Below are 22,827 nucleotides of genomic sequence, written 5' to 3'. Positions count from 1 at the left end.
AAACAGTTTTTTATTTAACAACTTCGCATTTTTGTTATGTGTAAAGTTAGTTATTAGTTAGTAATATGAATATAAAAGACATACAAAAACGAATAAATCACACATATAAATATAAAGAACAATTAAAACCAGAATAGTTTTCCTTTGTAAATCTACGTGAAGTTTTTTCAGTATTCTGCGGAAAGACTATATTTGTTTCTTGTATTGGTCCTCTTGTTACTAGTGCACACTTTTCCCTATCATTTAGGAAATTTGGCCATTGTGCAGGGTCGTCTGATGTGATCAAACCTTTTGTAGTCGTGGTAGTGCTGCTGGAGGTAGGGGTTGACGTGTCATCTTCATGATGAGAAGATGTTGCTGTCCCACTGGAGGCAGATGTTGACGCCCCACTGGAGGCAGATGTTGACGCCTCACTTGAGGCAGATGTTGACGCCCCACTGGAGGCAGATGTTGGCGCCCCACTGGAGGAAGATGTTGACGCCCCACTGGAGGTAGATATTGACGCCCCACTGGAGGTAGATGTTGACTGAACTGCTATGACCAAAAAAGAAACAGGGAATATCATGTTACAAGGAATTTTTGCAGTACGATGCACAGTATAATCAATTAAAAGTGGGATACTTAACTTACCGTCATCACCATTTGGAGGGAGCACCTTATCCTTTTCCGTTGCTGCTGCTGGTGCCAGAAACTTAAGAAAGGATCCTGAGAATAGATAATAAAGTGAAACTTATAGCAGTAACATGTCAACAATTCAAAATGCTTTCACTTTATTTAATTCAAATTCCTCATATTTAGCTTTCAAATGTTATTCTTGGGGATAGCTTCCACTATTTTTCATTGTTTACTATTTCAATTTCATTTGAAAGGGACAATGTAAGTGAACATGGTTCCAATACAGAGGATTGTGATGGAGCCTGCACTATGGCTACTAAGGTTGAAATATACAGTTTTCAGTATCATCATAAAACCACTAGGAGTACACTACAGAGAAGGAAAATACAATAAAATACACTCAACACATAGCACACTAACTTAACAATAAGTTACTTAGAGTACACTTGTCAAAATGTCTTGCATCTAAATTTCCTAATTTCACATTCATAGCTTGATAGTTAGCTCAGTCGGACACAGCTTCATCAGTTAATGTATTATCTTTTCAATTTACACACGGCATCTATTGCACGTCTGTCCGTCCTGGGAGAGGGATCCCTCCTCTGTTGCTCCCCCTGAGGTTTCTCCCATTTTCCCCTTTAAACTGTGGGTTTTCTCTGGAAGTTTTTCCTTGTACGATGTGAGGGTCTAAGGACAGAGGGTGTCGTATTGTCATACTGATATTCTGCAAAAACTGTGAAGTCCACTGAGACAAATGTAACATCTGTGATATTGGGCTATATAAATAAACATTGATTGATTGATTGATTGATTAACTAGCCTACAGAAAAAGTTAGCTGATTTCCCCCTCCAAATTACTCCATTAGTGGTGTCCCATAAACAACGGGTGAAACGTTAATGTAGAAATGGCAGAGACCATGTTTATTTCAGTAACAATGCCAAAAAGATTAATGAAGACATGTTAATACTGTAATTACTAGCTTTTACGTTCTTTCAGCCGGCTAGCTAAGCTAAGCTAACACGTCAACGACAACTGTAATTTCTAGCTTCTACGTTCTTTCAGCCAGCTAGCTAAGCTAAGCTAAGCTAAGCTAATAGGTCAACGGCGTTGTACCGACCCGGCTGCACACACTTGACTCGGTAATGCCACCGCCAGCAGAGCAGATACTGTTCTGCTAGGTTAACTCATGTCATGTTAAACGTCAAAGTAAACTAAATACATAATTTGATTCTAGTGGAAGTTATGTAATTCTAGTTGCTCCAACCCACAGTTAAGGTTAGACTAGCAACATTTAGTTATTTAGTATTTCATCGTTATCTACTCAAATGACTTGCTGTCTTGTTTTTTTCTCTGATCTTCATCTTTTTTCTTCTTCCTTTTTTCGCTTCCAGAAAGATAATTTCTCTTCATTTTTCAGTGCCTTTCCTTGGCCCTTTCTCATTTCTTTAACTCCCCTCCTCGACTCCCCTCCTCGACTCCTATCCTCAAGACTTAGTCCCGCCCACAGGAGACGCGAGCGGAGGAACCGAGGAGGGGAACCGAGGAGAGAGGAGGGGAAGCAGCAGGCGGTTAGAGAAATGAGCACTCCTCTCCTCTGAGCGGTCATTTTAAGGAGACGTCCATTAATGATGACAGGAGGCACAGCAGCCCTCTGTCTGATGGACATATGTGTTCATGACCACTTTTATATTTACTTTGATTCATTCACAGTGCGGTAATGAGACAATAACAGGCTACAGATGTGGACACACACACACACACACACACACACACACACACACACACACACACACACACACACACACACACACACACACACGTGTACACACACACACACACACAAACACACACACATATATATATATATATATATATATATATATGTATATATTTATGTACAATTTCAGAATCAAACAGAGCACTCTCATAATAACGTAACACTATCAGAGACTGGATATATCCCCCCCTCTCCCTTCTCTGGTCACTACAATGAGGAAAATAAATTACGGGCCAAAAGTTTTATTTACAAGTATTAAAAGTAAGCAGAGGACACCAAACCAACTGAGACCCGTCTGTCCGCTGCATCTACGCACACACTGTACCACACACCACTACACCACACACACGCACTTACAGCTCCTAAAACAAGCTACAGCTGTTGTGTATTTTATTATGTGAAGCACTTAATGATTTTAGAAAAATATCGACTCTTTGTTTGTAGATATCTACTAAACTACAGCAAATAAAGAGAGTAGGCCTGTTATACTGAGTGATATATATTATACACACTGCTCTGCTTTCTGCACGGACCTCACAGCTGTTCTCACTGGAAACATCGCGTCGCGATGAAAGCAGTTAATAAAATAATATCCAGGGGATGCATGCAGAGCTGTCATGGGCTGAGATAAGTCCGGCCGTGCGTCACCACTCTTTGAAACATCTCTGTTCCCGGAAATGCATCCACGAAGGAGCCGCGAAGGAGCCGTGGAGGACCCATCAGTGTATCCTCGGTTATAGCTCCTCCAGAGAGCCTCCTCGACGCTCGATCCTCGAAGCAGAGTCCTGCATCGGGTCGGGTGATTCGTGGGGTGGTATTTTTTCAAACGCTTTTTTTCGGGTTCGGTTCTGGGTAAAACAAAGATGATGCGGCTCGGGTCGCGGTGTTGCATAATAAATATATGAAAACAATAATCATTTAGTTTAATGTTTAAATCCTCAGACCTCTCCCCCGCGGGACCGCGCATAATCATAACCTCTGCAGCGCATCAATCTGCTTCTGAGCGCGCCACATTCAAAATGGCTGAGGTGAAGCTCTCTAGCGGAGAATAGAGCATTTTCAAAAACACTTCCTCAAGAGCGAAATCCAACGTCTGGGAGGCTTTTGGTGTAATCCTAGATGGAGAAAATAACCAACATCCCACGCTTTTTGAGACAAATATGCAACTGCGTGTGTTAATAATTGCACGTTTTCACTGCGGGTTCGGGTCGGGTTGCAGATCCTGTGCCGACAGGTCGGGTTGGGTTGCGGAACTAAATGGCAATATGTGCGGGTAGCGGGGCGGGTTCGGTATTGCACGTTGCGGGTGCGGGGTGGGAGCGGGTCTTGAAAATCAGACCCGTGCAGGACTCTGCCTCGAAGTGCATTTAGAGAAATGAGATCGGGTCACTACCGGAGGACCGAGGAGTCAAGGAGGGGGATTTGATGAAATGAGAAAGGGCCCTTGTCATCAGGAGGATTATTTTGTAAACAATCATGCACGTGACCGGAGTGAGCCTGGATAAGGTGGGGCCCCATTAGGGAGGTCTCCTACTGTCTGTCATTGCAAACGTTGTGCATTGCCCCACTCAATCAAATTCAGTTAATCTACAATAATGGGGCCCCCACTATTGTAGATGAAATGAATTTGATGAAGGCTTATGGCAATGTATGATGTCTGTTTAATTGTATTTTCTTATTTGTTGTTCTGAATTTGGTATTAAAAAATAAAAACGACAGTGTCCCTCGGGAGCCCCCTACTGGTCTGGGGCCCCAAGCAGTTGCCTGCCTTGCCTGTCCGCAAGTGGCGGCCCTGGAAACAATACATTTAGACTGCATTCATTGTTTTGGATAGTGCAAACAGGTCACGCACCTTACCTTACTGATTTGCAAAAAACAGCGCCATATAGATAGAAGAGTTACGACATCTCCGTTCACTCCAATGGACCAGTTTTTTTACAGCAATGGCGGATCGTGGAGCTCTCAATAGTTCCCCGGAAGTTAGCTTGCCGCTGACTTGCGGGGCTATCTGCGGCTAGCAGCGCAGCAGAGTTGCAGCATAATAAGCCGTTCGTATTGGACTTTTAAAGGTAAGAAGACGTTTAAAGATTTATATTGCGGATATTATCAGCACATCTGAGTCAAATTAACATGTAGATTTAGGGAACGTTTACAGATAATAGATTAGGCTAGGATTCCGGATAACGTTAGCAACACACATTAAACACGAACAGCCTATTAATCCGTTCCCTTAATGTTATTTCAACCCAACGTTGTGGAATTAGGGAAAAGGGGCTTCTTAACGTGCTTTTATCCGGGGTGGATGGAGTTAAATATTAGTTAAATATAACATTGGGGCGTGTGATTGTAGTGGGTGAAATGAGGATATCCATTTTAGATTTCAAGCTAGTATAATATAGTTCACATTACACAATAATAAGGTAGAGAGCTATTTGTGTGATACATTGCTATTGATATGGATTTAGAGTGCATATTTGAGACTTCCAAACAGTAAACAAAAACGTAACTTGGGTGAGTGTTTTTAGCAGAGCCATATGATGTCCTTGTGATTCTGTTGATTATTACCTGTCTGTATTATGTTGCAGCTCAACTGATTTTGGATTGATGTCAAAGAGAGAGTGAAAACACAAGGTAAGTTTCAAATAGGTCAGCAATTTCCCATCCTATAGGTTGCTAGATGTATCTAACCCTTTCTCCTGTCTCCCTCTCTCAGCAAAAGAACCCCAGGGGGATTCAATGGAGCCTGAAGAACTGCAATGAGACCCTCACCCTGAGTCTGAGTCTCAACTCCCAGAGTTTTGCAAGCCTCTCCCTGTTCCTTATTTTTGATTAAACAGTTGTTAAGCTTCCCAATGGTGTGGTCTTCGTTTTGTGAAAAATATGATTACCTCACATGTTGTTGTTGCTGTTAGTCTTTTGTGATGGTTAAATTGCTCCTGCTGACTTGAGCCAGCCATTCTTTCCTCCTCTCTGTGTCAGTGGGGAAACTTGACATGTGTACTCCTTTCTCTGAGCGCTTGGAGCATCCCCAGGCAGCACAGCAAACCATGGGGGAGACTATATGCCAGGACAACACAGAGGAAAAGGGACAGACAAACTGCATGATATGCTATTCAATGTTTATTGAATTCCATTTATTTACAATGGACGTTCCTAAAACAACACATTTAACATCAACATCATGCTGCGGCTGCTAGTTATTTGACTCAGTTGACAATCATTGATAGGCACCTGTGTCACGATTCTCATGTTATGTCACGTTTATAGTTTTGTAGGTTTGGGTGTTTTTGGTGTTTTCCATGTCATGTTTTCCTTTGGGTTATTGTCTGGTCCTTTTCCCTGTGTTTTTCCTCTTGTCTTTAGTTTCCCTGGTGTGTCTAATGGTCTGATTATGTTCACCTGGGCCCCTTTGTTTTCTCCTCCTTCCTCACCTGTGTCTTGTTGTGTGATTGAGTCTTGTGTGTATTTAAGTTCTGGGTTGTCTGTCTGTCTTGGTCGGATCGTCGTGTTCCCTGACTAGTTCTGCGGTGAGTGTTCTGTTTGTCATTGTATAGAGATATCATAGCCTTGAAATAAAAGGAAGTTTTCAGTTTATATCTGCATTTGGGTCCTGCTTGTTTCACAAACCGTGACAGTACAAACCGACCTGAAATATGGGCCCAGCAGATCCTTTCGAGCAGGAGATATTGGAGTTAACCGTTGCTTTGGCTGTCTGCTCTAGTCGATGGTTGGGAGCGTCCAGGGGTCAGCAGCGAGAGGCTGTTCGGGCTGAGGCACACCAGAGGACAATGGAGAAACCAGGTTTAGTTAAATTCTTACCTGGCTGGATTTTGGACTTCCTTTCAGTGTGTGATTCCCGGCCTGCTAGCCCCAGGCATGCTAGCTCCATGTCTCCCAATTCCCAACCTGGCACCATACGCCTTGGAGGGTTCCGTCTGAAGTCAACCCGTGCTTCTGCCCAAGTTCCTGCTCCTGTCCAGGAGTCATATTCTGGAACTCGTCTGGCTTATGGAGGTCCACGGAGTATTCAGGCGGCTGCTAAGAGGAGGAGTCGCAAGGCCAAGCTAGCAGCTCAAGCCCCAAGAGCCATGGTTCCGCTCCCAGAACCGGACCTTACAGCCATGTTTCCGGCTCCAGAACCGGACCTTACAGCCATGTTTCCGGCTCCAGAACCGGACCTTACAGCCATGGTCCCGGCTTCAGTGCCGGCTCCAGTAACCATGGTCCCGACTCCAGCTCCTCGTCACCTGCTGACTCACCGGCCGACTCCAGCTCCCCGTGTCCTGATGGCTGTCCGTCCGACGCCAGCTCCCCGTGTCTTGTCGGCATACCGGCCGACTCCAGCACCTCGTCTCCGGTTGGCTGTCCGTCCGACACCAGCGCCCCGTTTCCTGATGGCTGTCCGTCCGACGCCAGCTCCCCGTGTCTTGTCGGCATACCGGCCGACTCCAGCACCTCGTCTCCTGTTGGCTGTCCGTCCGATGCCAGCTCCCCGGGTTCTGTTGGCGAACCAACCCACTCAAGTGTCGTTGGAGGTCCCGCAGACTGCTCTTCTGCCGGGGGTCCTGCCAACCCCATGTCCTGTGCCGTTGGAGGTCCCGCAGACTATTCTTCTGCCGGGGGTCCTGCCAACCCCATGTCCTGTGCCGTTGGAGGTCCCGCAGACTACTCTTCTGCCGGGGGTCCTGCCAACCCCATGTCCTGAGCCGTTGGAGGTCCCGCAGACTACTCTTCTGCCGGGGGGTCTGCCAACTCCATGTCGTGTCCCGTTGGAGGTCCCGCCGACTGCTCTTCCGCTGGGGGTCCTGCCAACTCCATGTCCTGTCGCGTTGGGGATTCCGCCGACTGCTCTCCTGCCGGGGGTCCTGCCGGTCCTGTGTCCTCTTCCATGGGGGATCTTGCCGACACCGGCTCCTGACCGGCCTCCGGAGCTGTCTGGTCTTCACCCCTCCTCGGACTCTGCCTTGCCCCCTGGCCGTCCGCCCGAATTCCCCTTTTTGAACTCTGCCTTGCCCCCGGGCCGTCCGCCCGAGACCCGTCCTCCAGACCCCCTCCACCCACACTGCTGGATTTTTGTTTTTTTGGGACGTCTGGAATCCGTCCCTTGAGGGGGGGGTTATGTCACGATTCTCATGTTATGTCACGTTTATAGTTTTGTAGGTTTGGGTGTTTTTGCTGTTTTCCATGTCATGTTTTCCTTTGGGTTATTGTCTGGTCCTTTTCCCTGTGTTTTTCCTCTTGTCATTAGTTTCCCTAGTGTGTCTAATTGTCTGATTATGTTCACCAGGGCCCCTGTGTTTTCTCCTCCTTCCTCACCCTATTTAGGGGCAATGGATGTCCACTTGCGGGAGACGACAGACAGTGGTGCGGTTAGCCAAAGTGACAGACCTAATGTTAGACCTATTTACAGGCAATGGACGTCCACTCTCGGGAGAGAGACCTCCAGCATGTGTCCCTGAAATGGAGACTCTGTTTATTTCACTCATCCAGGACAGAGACCGGGGAAATCTCCTCTCTGTGGCCCCTCCAAGACCCCCAAAGGACGGACCACAGACCTCCAGCATGTGTCCCTGACATGGGCACCTCCATAACCTTGCACACCGTGAGTCCCCGGACTCCCGGACTTAAGCACTCCCCCACGGACTAAACCCAGATGTTCACACCCTACAGAACTTCATGCCCCTGGCCACCCTAAAGGGGGTGGATTTTGCGGTGCTTTACCGTCCGCACATCGGCATACATATTCGGCCTTATTCACGACACCACCACCCCTTCTTTGGAGGATATTCTCATGCTCCTGGTAACCCTTTAAATAGTCTGATACTGTCAGGGCTCATCAACGCACTTTACAAGCCAGTAATAATGTTTAAATGTTCGGGAAAAGTGTTTTTAAACAAATGGAAGAGAGTTGTAGCCTGTCATTTTGCAGGATATCATTTAACATTGAACATCCCCTGGAAATGCACAGAATATGTCCATTTCCAGGAGAGATTCCATGTTAAAGGATATCCTGCAAAATGACAGGCTATAACCCAGGAACAAGTGTTTGAAAGGCGGGGAAAAGTTGTTTAAAATAGTCGGAAAAGTGTTTTTAAACGTATGGAAGAGAGTTGTAGCCTGTCATTTTGCAGGATATAATTTAACATGGAACCTCTCCTGGAAATGCACAGAATATGTCCATTTCCAGGAGAGGTTACATGTTAAATTATATCCTGCAAAATGACAGGCTAAAACACCCAGGGATACGTGTTTGAAAGGCAGGGAAAAGTTGTTTAAAATAGTCTGATACGTCCAGGGCGCATCACCGCATTTTACAAGCCAGGGAAGGTGTCTTAATCATTGGTACACATTGTTTAAATAGTCTGATACCTGGCACTGTATTTGCCCCTGGGAACCTTCAAGGTTACACTAATGTTTTTTTATTTTTTTCATTTAATTATCACACCATTTTTACAAAAACAGTATACAAAATAAACATAATAACAACATGATTACAACATGATTAACAGGGGCCTGGGGGCCATATTAGCCGTCTAACTTGTACAGTGCACCGGGGAAAAAAGGTTGAGTCCACGGCCCCTTTCCCCTCATCAGGAGTATCAATCGGTCCTGAAGAAGAGGTATCGCTGCTCTCCGCCCCTGAGTCCTCTTCGGAGGTAGCTGACGGTGGTAGACCTCCTTCTGATGATGATGATGATGCTGCTGCAGCTGCTGCCGCCGCCCTGAACATGGAGCGGATCTTCAATGCCTCCTTTATTCCAGGCGTATTCGCGTAGAACCGGTCTGCAGTGCTTACGTCGTGGCACATAAACCTAGCCAGAATCGACCTGCTTTCTGGATCTTGGTGATGCTTGATATTGTCAGCCAGGGCAGTGCGCAAGATGGTGAAGGTGACGGCTGTTTCTAGTCCAGCATCAGCCCAAGCCCTCTTCAAGTGAGCGTTCAGGTTCTTGGAAGCCTGCTTCCCCGATGTGAAAAGGAAGAATTCACTCTGAGGACCCGACAAGCCCTCTTTTATCCCCATCCACCGCATGACCCAGCTAAACTCCTTTATTGTAAGCACCAGCTGTGCTTCACCAAATGTCTTGGCAGTCTTGTGATCCTGCACGTGGATGATGTAGCCCTCAGCAGTGCCCCTTCTGTCCGCCTCAAATACCTCCGTGTTGGTCATGTTTGCGTACACACCCGGACGGTGGCCATACAGGAGGCTCCAATGGAGGGTTAGATAGCCATATAGCAGGTACTGGGTGATTGAGGTCGGATTGCTAGCCATCAGGTCAAGGAGATCAGGGATGCGCTTCTCAGCGGCCGCCATGGCGGCGAGAAGCTCCGCCTGGCTCGGCAGACGATCCAGCTTGTCCCTCTTCACCTTAAACTGGTGGAGAGTGACAGACTTTTTCAAATCGTTAATGTTGGCTTTCACCTCTCTGATGATGTGGGTCATATCAGACTGGGTGAGCCTGCACCCCCGGAGCTTTGATGCAGACAAGTACCTCAGGAAATGGTTCACAGTCTTCAGGAACAACAGCGATGTTGTGACTGTCCGGCCCGACTCTGAAATATACTTGCTCCAGCCACGGACCCTCTTTGTGTCTTTTAGAAACAGCCAGTCTGACAGCCGGTCAACACCATGGGCCATGAATACTATGAAGTTCTTTATCCGGCTGACATTGGACATACAATTCTCTTTCCGTTTTACTGTCGGTGCGAGACCCTCACAATGACCTCTGTATGTCTGAATGTACGTCTCCATGCTTTTAGGCAACGTGATTTCACGCATGGTATTCCCCCGTCCCTTCCTAGTGGACCATTGATTTTGGGGAGAGGGCCAGTCCTTAGCCAGATTAGCTTTCAGCTTATTGGAGACAGACGCACGGGTCTTCTGGCATACAGGGGTCTCACTACAGGAGGCTTCTACGGACCGCATGACAGTCTTCATCGGGGTCTTGCTTCCGGAGGCTTCTGGGGACCGCATCACAGACTTGAGAGGGGTCTCACTCGCAGAGGCTTCTATGGACCGCATGACAGTCTTCACCGGGGTCTTGCTTCCGGAGGCTTCTGGGGACCGCATGACAGACTTGAGAGGGGTCTTGCTTCCGGAGGCTTCTGGGGACCGCATGACAGTCTTCACCGGGGTCTTGCTTCCGGAGGCTTCTGGGGACCGCATGACAGTCTTCACCGGGGTCTTGCTTCCGGAGGCTTTGTCGGACCGCATGACAGTCTTCACCGGGGTCTTGCTTCCGGAGGCTTCTGGGGACCGCATGACAGTCTTCACCGAGGTCTTGCTTCCGGAGGCTTTGTCGGACCGCATGACAGTCTTCACCGGGGTCTTGCTTCCGGAGGCTTCTGGGGACCGCATGACAGTCTTCACCGGGGTCTCACTACCGGAGGCTTTGTCTGACCGCATGACAGTCTTCACCGGGGTCTTGCTTCCGGAGGCTTCTGGGGACCGCATCACAGACTTGAGAGGGGTCTCACTCGCAGAGGCTTCTATGGACCGCATGACAGTCTTCACCGGGGTCTTGAGAGGGGTATTGCTGCCGGAGGCTACTGAGTTCATGTCGGGGGTACTTGGGATTGTTACGCCCTTAAATCGTATACATTCTTCGTCTTCCTCAAGCAGAGCAGCAGTGGCATTCTGCTTCCTGGGTTTTAGACCCTGTTTTAGCCTGGAGCGCAGGGTCTTCACCTCATCAATGAGGGCATCCTTCTGAGCCCTCAATGCCACATTGTCCAGCCTCACCTGCATGCAGTCCTCTTCGTCACACTCGGTATGTGGGGAGAAGGGTGGAGGGTGCACCGGGTATTCCTCCTCATTGTCTATATCCAATAATGTAGCCATTCCAATGATGGGATTAGTCTCTCGGAGGTCATGGAGCAACTGCATGGCCACACTATGCTTCAGCCTTGCCATGACCTGATGTGCCTCATCTCGGGAGAACTCAGGGTGGTCACGAGTTACATGACGGTGTAGTTTCTTCCCAGCATACGAACACCCTGTGATGGGACAGGGTTTGGTCCGAACATTTATTCTACAACTGGCCATTTTAAGAATGATGCCTCTTTCCTCCAGGTTCCGCACTGCATATTTGTGCTTAAGGTGCTTATTCAAAGCCAGATAGCGGAGACTGCACACCGGGCATTCGGTCAACATCCTTCCAAAAACACACACAATGAATTCTATTTAAATGGTTTTCTGTTTCTCCGTTTATATGCGTTAGCCAACTGGTGATTGCAACCATGGGTCCGATGCTTCAATGCAGGGAACACGGACCAAGGGGAGGACTTGGGTTACCACCTGGTTAAAATGGTCCCACCTCCGCACCAACGCGGGGCTGGTGATGGGTCCGATACATTGATTGTTTTTTGTTTCATGGTTCTGCCACGAGCTCACAAGACAGTTTTGGGTACAAAAACGTGGGGATAACAGTACCTCCGGGCGCTCCGTCCCGCTCCGGCTTTCGCCGCAGCGGGGGGAGGAGGCATTGAACCTCTCGCACCTGCCCCCGGAGGAGGCAGGGGAGTCAGGTACCCGGAGGCGCACTGTGGACGGCCAGGGCGAGACCGCCACACCGCACTGGAGTCAGAGTTCCGAGTTTTTCGAGCCAGGTCCCGGTGAAATGCAGTACGGAGCACCCGGCAGGAACCTCCAGCAGACCCCCCCCCCGCGCGGTTCCCTCGTCCCTCGGAAGAGGCGGAGAGGTGGGTGTTTTTCATCTGCTGGCGGACTGCCGGGGAGAACGTGCTGCTCGGGAGCCAGGCTCAGAGTTAGTGGCAGTGAGAGCCCGTGCACCTGCCTTTTACAGCAGGCACGCGCTGGTATCGGGGTGGGGAGAGAAGGTAGATGCAGAGGCTGCAGAAACAGCCAGAGCCTTCCCCTCTAACACACCCCTCATTTGGTTCATGAGCACTGGGCAGAGTCCCCTGTCAACTCTCCTTATATTCCTCCGGAGACCAGTTGGGACATGGCAGCATCCCAATTCGCCTGGTAGACCATATCGTTAAATGAGCTCAGTAATGTACTGCACAACATCACATGGGTAAAATGAACTATATAATGCAGTGCAAAATCACGTTTGGTTTATTTCCAAAAAGCCTGGAAAAAACATATCCATCATGTCCTGTAAAATATCATTCTTTGTTTATTTCCATCCTTCAGGCAAATACACATATCTTTGTCCGCTCCAGGATTACCCGTAGTTTGGATGAACCGACCGCCAAGCACCGGAAGCTGGACCCGGGGAGGAGGCCCTCCGATGGCGGGTCAAATTTGATGATACCGCAGCTGGCTGGACACTAGCCGTAGAAGAACACCTGGGCGGGACCAGGCATGTCCCTCTTTGCAGACAAGCATATATGCGCTCCCAGGAGCAGAGTCAAACCCGCAGTTTGGATGAACCGACCGCCAAGCACCGGAAGCTGGACCCGGGGAGGAGGCCCTCCGATGGCGGGTCAAATTTGATGATACCGCAGCTGGCTGGACACTAGCCGTAGAAGAACAGCTGGGCGGGACCAGGCATGTCCCTCTTTGCAGACAAGCATATATGCGCTCCCAGGAGCAGAGTCAAACCCACAGTTTGGATGAACCGACCGCCAGAGCACCGGCACGAAGCCGGGCCGGCGGAGGCCTTCCGATGGCGGGTCACGTTTGCCATTCGATCAATGTCTTTGCAGACAAGCATATATGTGGTTGTTACGCAGGATCAAACAGGTAGTTTGATGAAGTAGGGTCCTGTGCCCGGAGCAAGGCCAATTGCTGAATGCCGCAGCCGACTAAGGCCGCTATGCCACAGTGGAGGATGAGAGAAACAGGTGTTTGTCTTGCATTCCGTGGCGAAGTGGGGGGGTGGAACTTCCACCCCGCTACGGAACCCGTGGTGGGACCCCTGAGTCAGACGGTTCGTCTTGGAAACGCTTCATATCGGTCGGCCTAGGAGGTAAGAGACACGCAGAGTAACGGACACGCAGGGTTACCCCCACGCAGCCCACGCAACACGCTCCAGACTATGTGCATTGTGTCGGGGACCCTCCACAATGATAAGAACCATCATTTAAATGCAAAATCCACCGTTAAAAGTCACTTTTAGGGGCGAAAAACAGCCTCTGTCCACTTCGTTAACAAACTGATAGGCAAATGGACAAAAGTGTTATTAAAGCATTTGCGGGACCCCAGCGAGCTCCAGACTATGTGCATTGTGTCGGGGACCCTCCACAATGATAAGACCCATCATTTAAATGCAAAAACCACCATTAAAAGTCACTTTTAGGGGCGAAAAACAGCCTCTGTCCACTTCGTTAACAAACTGATAGGCAAATGGACAAAAGTGTGATTAAAGCATTTGCGGGACCCCAGCGAGCTCCAGACTATGTGCATTGTGTCGGGGACCCTCCACAATGATAAGACCCATCATTTAAATGCAAAAGCCACCATTAAAAGTCACTTTTAGGGGCAAAAAACAGCCTCTGTCCACTTCGTTAACAAACTGATAGGCAAATGGACAAAAGTGTGATTAAAGCATTTGCGGGACCCCAGCGAGCTCCACACCATGTGCATTGTGTCGGGGACCCTGGAGAATGATAAGACCCATCATTTAAATGCAAAAACCACCATTAAAAGTCACTTTTAGGGGCGAAAAACAGCCTCTGTCCACTTTGTTAACAAACTGATAGGCAAATGGACAAAAGTGTGATTAAAGCATTTGCGGGACCCCAGCGAGCTCCAGACTATGTGCATTGTGTCGGGGACCCTGGAGAATGATAAGACCCATCATTTAAATGCAAAAACCACCATTAAAAGTCAGTTTTAGGGGCAAAAAACAGCCTTTGTCCAATTCGTTAACAAACTGATAGGCAAATGGACAAAAGTGTGATTAAAGCCTATGCGGGACCCCCGCGAGCTCCAGACCATGTGCATTGTGTCGGGGACCCTCCACAATGATAAGACCCATCATTTAAATGCAAAAACCACCATTAAAAGTCACTTTTAGGGGCGAAAAACAGCCTCTGTCCACTTCGTTAACAAACTGATAGGCAAATGGACAAAAGTGTGATTAAAGCATTTGCGGGACCCCAGCGAGCTCCAGACTATGTGCATTGTGTCGGGGACCCTGGAGAATGATAAGACCCATCATTTAAATGCAAAACCCACCATTAAAAGTCACTTTTAGGGGGAAAAAACAGCCTCTGTCCAATTCGTTAACAAACTGATAGGCAAATGGACAAAAGTGTGAATAAAGCCTATGCGGGACCCCCGCGAGCTCCAGATATGTGCATTGTGTCGGGGACCCTCCACAATGATAAGACCCATCATTTAAATGCAAAACCCACCATTAAAAGTCACTTTTAGGGGCAAAAAACAGCCTCTGTCCACTTCGTTAACAAACTGATAGGCAAATGGACAAAAGTGTGATTAAAGCATATGCGGGACCCCAGCGAGCTCCAGACCATGTGCATTGTGTCGGGGACCCTGGAGAATGATAAGACCCATCATTTAAATGCAAAAACCACCATTAAAAGTCACTTTTAGGGGCAAAAAACAGCCTCTGTCCACTTCGTTAACAAACTGATAGGCAAATGGAGAAAAAGGGGGAACACGGCCCAGCCGCTGCTCCGCTGCTCCAGACTATGTGCATTGTGTCGGGGACCCTCCACAATGATAAGACCCATCATTTAAATGCAAAACCCACCATTAAAAGTCACTTTTAGGGGCAAAAAACAGCCTCTGTCAAATTCGTTAACAAACTGATAGGCAAATGGACAAAAGGGGGAACACGGCCCAGCCGCTGCTCCGCTGCTCCAGACTATGTGCATTGTGTCGGGGACCCTCCACAATGATAAGACCCATCATTTAAATGCAAAAACCACCATTAAAAGTCACTTTTAGGGGCAAAAAACAGCCTGTGTCCACTTCGTTAACAAACTGATAGGCAAATGGACAAAAGTGTGATTAAAGCATATGCGGGAACCCCGCGAGCTCCAGACTATGTGCATTGTGTCGGGGACCCTCCACAATGATAAGACCCATCATTTAAATGCAAAACCCACCATTAAAAGTCACTTTTAGGGGCAAAAAACAGCCTCTGTCCACTTCGTTAACAAACTGATAGGCAAATGGACAAAAGTGTGATTAAAGCATATGCGGGACCCCAGCGAGCTCCAGACCATGTGCATTGTGTCGGGGACCCTGGAGAATGATAAGACCCATCATTTAAATGCAAAACCCACCATTAAAAGTCACTTTTAGGGGCGAAAAACAGCCTCTGTCCACTTCGTTAACAAACTGATAGGCAAATGGACAAAAGTGTGATTAAAGCAATTTTCGGGACCCCAGCGAGCTCCAGACTATGTGCATTGTGTCGGGGACCCTCCACAATGTTAAGACCCATCATTTAAAAGCAAAAACCACCATTAAAAGTCACTTTTAGGGGCGAAAAACAGCCTCTGTCCACTTCGTTAACAAACTGATAGGCAAATGGACAAAAGTGGGATTAAAGCATACGGGACCCCCGCGAGCTCCAGACTATGTGCATTGTGTCGGGGACCCTCCACAGTGATAAGACCCATCATTTAAATGCAAAAACCACCATTAAAAGTCACTTTTAGGGGCGAAAAACAGCCTCTGTCCACTTCGTTAACAAACTGATAGGCAAATGGACAAAAGTGTGATTAAAGCATTTGCGGGACCCCAGCGAGCTCCAGACTATGTGCATTGTGTCGGGGACCCTCCACAATGATAAGACCCATCATTTAAATGCAAAAGCCACCATTAAAAGTCACTTTTAGGGGCAAAAAACAGCCTCTGTCCACTTCGTTAACAAACTGATAGGCAAATGGACAAAAGTGTGATTAAAGCATTTGCGGGACCCCAGCGAGCTCCAGACCATGTGCATTGTGTCGGGGACCCTGGAGAATGATAAGACCCATCATTTAAATGCAAAAACCACCATTAAAAGTCACTTTTAGTTGCGAAAAACAGCCTCTGTCCACTTCGTTAACAAACTGATAGGCAAATGGACAAAAGTGTGATTAAAGCATATAGGCAAATGGACAAAAGTGTGATTAAAGCATTTGCGGGACCCCAGCGAGCTCCAGACTATGTGCATTGTGTCGGGGACCCCCGTGAATGATAAGACCCATCATTTAAATGCAAAAACCCCCATTAAAAGTCACTTTTAGGGGGAAAAAACAGCCTCTGTCCACTTCGTTACACTGTAAAAAGAAAATAGTTGGATCAACTTAATTGAATTACTTCAATTGGTAACACATAAATTAATTAAGTTTATTCAAATAAAAATAGCAAGTTAGACTGACCCAATTATTTTAAGTCAGATCGAATTACTAATATGTTAGTTTTCAAATAAACAATTTGCATCAATCAAACTTAAAATGAATGCACAACAAATTAAAATGTCCTTGTTTTCCAACTAAATTTTCTGCTATATCCTAAAGTAAAATACTGCTTCCTTAGAACCCAATATTCTGCCTTGAGGTTAAGAATATTTTTATAGTAACCTTAATGTGAAATGTAAGTTTGCTCAACATAATAAAATATTTTTTTTACAATTAAAAATTTAAGTTGGCTTTCAAAAAAATATCACATTTTCACTGTTTGTGAATACTTTATTATATGAAAGTATAAAACGCAATATGCCGACATCTTCCAACACATTAAATGCATACAGTTTACTTTTTTCTTTAAACACATATGCACAACATGCATTACAGTTTAGACAACAAATGTAGATTTTAGACATTTTGAATTGCCTAACCATTCCTGTAACTGCATGCATTTTTGATGTAGCGGTCAACAAAGGTTGCTCATCCAGGATAGCTTAAAGGACAATTACATTTGAACAAATATGCATTTTAACAATCACAAGACTAATGCATAAAAAGTGCATAACAGTTTGGGCAAGCAAAATCTTTCCCATATAGAACCAGTTTTTACCAGCATAAGCTCGTAGACACAGTAGTAACAAAAAAAATATATAAAAATAAAATAAATAAAAGGCCTTTCTTCAGTTTCGGCAACCGTACAAAAGCGTTTGTAGCGTACTTCTGGCAGCCGCCAGTTTTTGAAAAAAGAAAATCCTGTAAGTTAGTTTCACAATATGACTTACAGGTCGTTTTTTTTACTTCAAAAAAAAAGAAATAAAAGTATAGATGAAAGGCACTAAATTTACGATTTAAAATCGGACACACAACAGTGTGCACAATTGATAACACTTGATAACACATTAACACCTCAGTAAGGTATTTGAGCTCTAAGCTCAACATTTCCCCAGAAAATGAAGGAAACATGTTTGGAGAAAAACTCCTGCACCTCCAAAAACCTGCAACAAAATCAAGTATATCTTGTGGTTTGAAGAATATTTGTCTCTCGATTGTCTCTTTAACCACACAAAGGCAAAAACACCCAAAGAGGCTTCAGTTTCAAGTCTTAACATTGTTCCTCCCTAGGCCATTTTTGGGTCCAGAAAGGGAATCAATTGTGATGCGTGTCATTACTGCGAGCTTTGAAGACTGCCATACAGATTTTGGACTTTGGGGGACATCTTGTGTTGATCAAGCTCCATGATGATTTTCTGGAGCACTTCGAAAGTAAAACGAAGGGGTTTGGGATAAGTTAGGTTAAGTGCATATAGCAAACCTAGAAGCAGGGCACAAGCTGAGGCAACTGAAGTCAGTCCATGCAACACCTTCACGCCCTCGCTGACGATGCCCATGTCTTCAGGTGGCTCCTGCGGTCCTTCCCCGTCCCTTCGAATGACAAACACTGCCACAGTGAGATGCTCCAGGTCCCTTTGAACGTCCTCTGGTCCAGAGTCCTAAAGTACATGACACAAAACATCACTGTCATCACTTTGTACTTTTATTCACGCCTCACATTAAAAAGACAACTGCAAAATCACATCGACTTCATTTCACTGAATAGTGCTATATGGATTGGAGCCTTTTAAAGGCTCAGCCACACATCTCATTATTGGCAAAGCCTGGTATCGTGAAAGGGTCAAAGTGTGTCTTGATGTTTTGCAGGACTCTAGACTAACCTTTTCACCAGTAGCTCTACGCAAGAATCACTACATATATTATAAATACAACATGTAGTCAATCCAACCAGGTTTCAGTAATTATAGTTGACAAAAATGTCTGTATGTTTTACAGGATTAATATGAGATGAGCAGACATGCAAATTGCTGTGGAAACTTACACGATATTCCTTGATCAGGTCATCTGCATCCTCGCCAAGGAAGAAGATGAGGGCTTTCAGGACACACTCCCTTCGAAGATGAATGTCCTCAGTCTAGGACAATAAAATCTTGATTAATTTAATCTTCAAAATCTCTGAAGACAGGTGTCCCTACTCCTAAAACTTAAAGGAATATTTTTAATTTTTAGCACTTTGCAAGGCAACAGAAACCTTCCCTTTAACTGTGCGTGCATTTTTAATGAAGTTAGGGGCATAGGTCGCTCATCCGGGTTATCTTGGCTCTAGCACTGGTAGCTATGGGGAACATGTAGCCTGCCTCCACTTACAGCAAGAAGATAAAACTAAACCAATCACCAAACACTTGTGCTCGTTTATTTACCACATTATGTTGCGCTCGTGATTTTTGGCACGTTGTCATTTTAGAACCACATACATACATACATACATACATACATACATACAGACATACATACATACATACATACATACATACCGGTAGGAAAGAGCACAGCGGGCATACACAAACTCACGCAGATGGGCTTTTCAGTTTGTAAACAAGATGTTGGTGACTATATGGAGCAGAAGAGAGATTGCTGCGTAGATACAGAACTGTATGGATTTGAACCACAGAGGAGAAACTACATGTTTTGGAAGGAGAGCGGGAGAGGAGAGGCTGGTTAACAGCCTGGGGACGAGGAGAGAGTCATTAGCGGTGTCGATGTGGGGCTTGTCCACCTGCCGACAGCAAACCAGTGCCTTTGAGTACACCGGGAGCTGCCATCAATTGGAAGGTTTGATATATCAGGCGAGAGGACAGTACAACAGATTGTGTTAAAACAATCTGTTTATCAATAATCTGTCACTCAACCGGCAGTTATTGAAACTTTCCCACGTATCCACTCAGTACATCAGCCTCAGCCTCTCTCCTCACCAGCTCCCCTTCCAAAACATCTAGGTGCTCCTCTGCTTATTCTGGTTCAAATCTATACAGTTCTGGATCTTCACAGCAACCTCTCTTCTGCTCCTTATAGTCACTGACGTCTTGTTTACATCCCATGCGGTTTCCTACCAGTATGCATTTGGTTATAAAATAACACGTGCCAGAAATAACGAGCATAACATAACTTGGTAAATAAACAGAAGCGTTTAGTGAGTCGTTTAGTTCATCTTCTTGCTGCCAGCGGAGGCACGCTATTGATCCCCTTAGCTACCGGCGCTGGAGCTAAGCTAACCCGGATGATGCATCTTTAATAGATAGGGGTACTGTGACACCCTCTAAGCAACCAAGGAAACTTGTTACTTTTGATGCTCTAGATGTACCTGGTCCAAAATGTCCATGATGTCAGCAGTCTTTCGGCGTGTTGCTCCACCTTTGGCACGGATGACTCTGATTAGCTGACTTGATTGGATGTCTAACTGGGCAAAGAACTTATCCTCAAGAGGAACAGCCATGAGCCTCAGGAACTCTGCATTGATCTAAAACAGATGACAATGAATAAATAAAAAGGACATGCAAATTACCTCACATACAATCTCAGTTTTAACAACGTAAACACTGAAGCCTGCATACACAACAGGCAAAATGTCAATGCAACGAAAAGTTTACTTGAATATGTAAATTCTGTCAATAAACTGTTCAATTTGTGTCATTTCAGTTCCATTGTTACCATACCTCTTTCTGATGGAACAGGGCAGGCCACCTGTCTTTAAAGTCTTCAATGCTGGGTTCTTGGTTGACCACCTCTTGTCGCCTGTAGGCAAACGTGCAAGCCATTTTGTTCGTGATTACCCTTTCATTGTTCCTCATCTTGACATCCGTCAGAAGTTCTATTCTCTCTTTTTCCATGCTGTCCTCAGTTTCTCCAGTAGGGAAGGATGGATAGAAGTTGGCTTCGGATCGTTTTGGCCTCTTCACCTTTTTAGCAGGGAAAGCATCTGACGTTGATTTCGATTTCAGGGAATTTACTGACAGCTCTGGACACCCCTGCACTTTGAGTTGAGTCCGGTAGTTCCCCATTTTGTACTTCAGTCGCTGTTTCCAGCCATAGCAGCCATTGAATGAGCCAGGCTCTTTTAAACAAGGGTGCTTTTTGATTAAGGCCTCTGCAACTGTGCAGAAATGTGCATCCTCCGGGTAGGCCTTATATTGGTAAATTTCTTCAACTACTCTATTCAAGATATCTGATTTCATTCTGGAGCTCAAGGTCAACAACTTGTTTCCAACCTGACACTCAGAATTACCTTTCACTAACTGCAACTCTGTGTCGTAGGAAAATTGAGGAATTGGAAATTCTTCTGGCCACTGCTTGGTTCGAGATGACAGAGACTCGGGGGATGAAAGCAGTATAGTATCGTTTGATGCCAGTGAGACACAGTCATCCGACTCGGGTGAAACAGAAGCAGAGGATGCAGTGGCACTGATCAAGGTTGTTTGCTGGATCACCTTGATTGTCCCCAAATTCTGAAGTTCAGCAGTAGAGTTCAGATTGAAAAAGTCATTGCCAAAATCTTGGTCCATGTACTGCAGTTTCAAGCTGCACTTTAATCCGAATGTACTCCTTATCGTGCCGATAAGGTCATCTAGTGACTCTGGTATGCCATTGGGAAGTGTCAGTTTTTCAATGTTGTTGTCCCCCAAAATCACTTTAAGTCTGGCAGTCGTGGAATGAGCCATGGCAGTCTGAAAAGAGAGCAAAAGCACAATAAGGTGAGGCAAATCACTTTAAAAAATACTTAACTATCCCTTAAGGGCAATCAATAAAAAAACAAAAAACACCCACATGCAGTTAAAAGGTTCTCATAATTCATGTCCTGTAATTTACCTTCTGTAAGTGGACCACCTTTGGCTTGTATTGAGAACAAAATAAAACAACATTACATGGAGAGAGCTCACCCTTTAAACATGGATATATCTTTTCAATGTGACAAGACGCATCCCTCCAATTTTGTAGTCCGCCAGTGGGTATGTATCATGTAGTTCTTGTGGCTCAATAAGTTCCACTTCCTCGACTGGGGATGGTTTGAGATCAAAAGCTCTATAGTGTTCAATATACCATCCAATGAGCTTCTTCACAATGAAGATCAACTTGTCCTGCAGTATCACCATTTGGATGATTTCACTAAACTCTGGCAGTCCTCCCAGTGAGCCTTGGATCAAGATCATTCCACACTTGTAGTTTAGTCCATCATATGTCACGCTTTTGGCCAAGCCCACTGTGTCCATATCTGAAGACTTCCGTCTCAGAGCATTTGAAATGTCCTTGTTAAGAACATCGATGTGTACAGTGGAAACATTTGTCACTTCCAATAGAGGTCTGGTAAAGCTACATGCATGCAAATGATGGGCAATCTGATACTGATGTCTCTCTGAAAGGGAAAGTAGCACGTTTTTGAAGCACCTGATATTCCTGGCAACTCTTTTAAAAAAGCTATGCTTTGCTTCAAAACGCATCGTCCATAGGGAAACTAGTGGACCAAATTGATGGATCAAGTATGGGTAATGTTCTAAGAAATGGTGTTTTGGTTTAAGGGGACAGTCTGGGAAAACCTCTTGGAATCTAATTCGGTGCTCAGAGATCTTAAAATCAAGATATGCAATGGAGTCCTGGGATTGAATGGGACTGACTACTAGATCCACAATGTCCTTCAGGTCTGTTAAGATCTGCCAAGCTGGTTCCTCACAGGGAACTCTCCGCCCAATCAACAAAGGCAAAAATCTGATTAGACTCCAGTTCTCATGCGCATTTCCCCCAACAGTTTTTCTGGACCCAAAACTGAGAGGCACAGGATGAGGTCGATTAGTTTTGTCAGCCCACTTAAAGTTGAAAGATGATATTGCATCATTTAATGTAGATAATGTGGTATACTTTTTTTTAATGAATACACTCAGGCAAAGTGCAAGTTCAAAAGGAACAATACCTTCGAAAAGATCATGCACGATATCGGGAGGAAACCCAGAGGTAACGTCAAAATAGGAGAGGTGCTTTGATAAAATACACTCTGATTTCACACCATAATAATTGGGCAACCCATTTTCCTCAATTGTTCTTAAATGATCGGCATGAATGTCTTTGGTTCTCAAAGGAAAGACGCCGCTTCTAACTTCTTGAGTCTGGATGTCTGCTTTTTCTGCAGTGCAAAATCTGCATACATATGACCCTGAGAAATTCTCAACAAATCCAGCAATACCGTGTGCCCCAAGGTTGTCAGCAACCACACACTGAA

The 22,827-nt window shown here is 45.8% G+C and overlaps 1 protein-coding gene and 2 long non-coding RNA genes across 3 annotated transcripts; 2 read left to right on the top strand and 1 right to left on the bottom strand.

The window, feature by feature from the left end:
- The first annotated feature begins 4,275 nt into the window (after positions 1-4,275).
- LOC307047555 lies at positions 4,276-5,238 on the top strand. The gene is made up of 3 exons (XR_013810485.1): positions 4,276-4,462; positions 4,979-5,024; positions 5,107-5,238. It is a non-coding gene; the product is annotated as an uncharacterized lncRNA (long non-coding RNA).
- An 11,753-nt stretch (positions 5,239-16,991) lies between these two features.
- LOC307047410 (uncharacterized protein) lies at positions 16,992-20,857 on the bottom strand. The gene is made up of 4 exons (XM_079694376.1): positions 20,276-20,857; positions 19,924-20,079; positions 18,604-18,696; positions 16,992-18,220 (listed from the first exon to the last, which is right to left on the bottom strand). The coding sequence occupies exons 1-4, from the start codon at positions 20,792-20,794 to the stop codon at positions 17,897-17,899; spliced, it is 1,092 nt and encodes a 363-aa protein (XP_079550502.1). The 5' UTR covers positions 20,795-20,857; the 3' UTR covers positions 16,992-17,896.
- On the top strand, positions 20,461-21,097 carry LOC307047412. The gene is made up of 2 exons (XR_013810410.1): positions 20,461-20,598; positions 20,874-21,097. It is a non-coding gene; the product is annotated as an uncharacterized lncRNA (long non-coding RNA).
- The last annotated feature ends 1,730 nt before the right edge of the window (positions 21,098-22,827 follow it).

This window comes from Notothenia rossii (assembly GCF_949606895.1).
Source record: "Notothenia rossii genome assembly, chromosome: 7".
Classification (NCBI taxonomy): domain Eukaryota; kingdom Metazoa; phylum Chordata; class Actinopteri; order Perciformes; family Nototheniidae; genus Notothenia; species Notothenia rossii.
Note: the sequence above shows the minus strand (reverse complement) of the source record. Positions and strands in the feature narration are given on the sequence as shown.

Excerpts from the sequence above, each read along its gene's own strand:
- LOC307047410 (XM_079694376.1), bottom strand. The coding sequence starts at position 20,794 with ATGAAATCAGATATCTTGAATAGAGTAGTTGAAGAAATTTACCAATAT. Across the intron at positions 18,697-19,923 it reads TCATGGACATTTTGGACCAG|ACTGAGGACATTCATCTTCG; the intron begins GTACATCTAGAG and ends TTATTGTCCTAG. Across the intron at positions 18,221-18,603 it reads ACCTGATCAAGGAATATCGT|GACTCTGGACCAGAGGACGT; the intron begins GTAAGTTTCCAC and ends CATGTACTTTAG.